At 35.4% G+C, this 1221-nt stretch overlaps 1 protein-coding gene across 1 annotated transcript; it reads left to right on the forward strand.

Moving 5' to 3' along the window:
• The first annotated feature begins 274 nt into the window (after nucleotides 1-274).
• Nucleotides 275-940, forward strand: LOC128920199 (uncharacterized). Its single transcript, XM_054226906.1, has 2 exons — nucleotides 275-434; nucleotides 507-940. The coding sequence occupies exons 1-2, from the start codon at nucleotides 381-383 to the stop codon at nucleotides 822-824; spliced, it is 372 nt and encodes a 123-aa protein (XP_054082881.1). The 5' UTR covers nucleotides 275-380; the 3' UTR covers nucleotides 825-940.
• Nucleotides 941-1221: the final 281 nt, after the last annotated feature.

Raw genomic sequence — 1221 nt, forward strand, 5'->3', positions numbered from 1 at the left:
ATGGAAAAAAATCTATTAAATCAAATATGATTAGATCGCTGGACAAAAAATATTTCCGTGAAAATATAATAGTTTTCTCTGACAATATCTGTAGAAAGATAATTTAAAAGTTTTGATTGGAAAAACAATTATGTATTTTCAAAAAATTATTTATCCCACTTAATTCCTACTGGGTACTTGCTACTAATCGCTGAGCATGCAACGCCCATATGCCGCTGCGTAAATATGAGCATGTTTACCCACGTGCATTTGCGAAACTTTCCGAGAATTGTTTTCTCACATTTTGCATTTTGTATTTCGCACCAAATAATTCTCGCCCGCTGCAACTTAATTTCAGTTGCAATAAACATTTCTGTGAATCGGGAAGTCCAATCAAAATTATGGCGTCATTTTGTAAAATATTTCTACTGCTCAGTGCATTTGTAATGCTGCAGGCATGTTTTATATAAGTTAAATTAATTGCAAAATATATTTAATTAATTTGTTGTGTTAATTACATTTCGTAGTGCGTGCAATCACAATCGCTAGCGGAATTCAATGGCACAGTGGCAAACAATGCAGAGGCAACGCCGGTGGCAAGTACGAGTACAACAGAGCGACCGCATACGAAAACTAAAAATTATTTACCGTTAAAAAGAGAACACTGGGCCATAATGTGCGGCGTGATTTCACTAATTTTCGTGCTCGCCTCAATATGTAAATATATGTTTTGGCCAAATGTGCGCATTTGTGGCTGCAAACAAGTGGAATTGCAACGCACAGGGCATGTGAACAATCGCGAGTTGAGACCACAGTATTCTTGGGATGAAAGTAATCGGAAGTGAATTTATTTATTTATTTTTTTTTTGGTACATCAATGATATATTTAATAGACTCATGTATTGTAGTTTTAAGTAATATTATTTAGACAAATAAATTCAAAAAAAAAAGTATTTTAGGTTCTGCAGACATCATCGACTTACTATATATTTATTTTTTTTTATTTTTAGATTAAAGCTTTTGAAAGAGCTTTCATTAAATATTAATAATATTAGGTTGGTAGCTTCTGACTAGTCATCAACGAAGAGTGTGGTCTGGCGTTGTCGTGGTGGAGCACTACACCCTTCCTGTTGGCCAATTCTGGACGCTTCTGATCGATCGCCTGCTTCAAGCGGTTCAGTTGTGAATTAGAATTAAGCGTCTGGCCACATGGGCACAGCTCATAGTGGATGATTCCATTCT

Source organism: Zeugodacus cucurbitae, chromosome 3 (assembly GCF_028554725.1).
Source record: "Zeugodacus cucurbitae isolate PBARC_wt_2022May chromosome 3, idZeuCucr1.2, whole genome shotgun sequence".
Classification (NCBI taxonomy): domain Eukaryota; kingdom Metazoa; phylum Arthropoda; class Insecta; order Diptera; family Tephritidae; genus Zeugodacus; species Zeugodacus cucurbitae.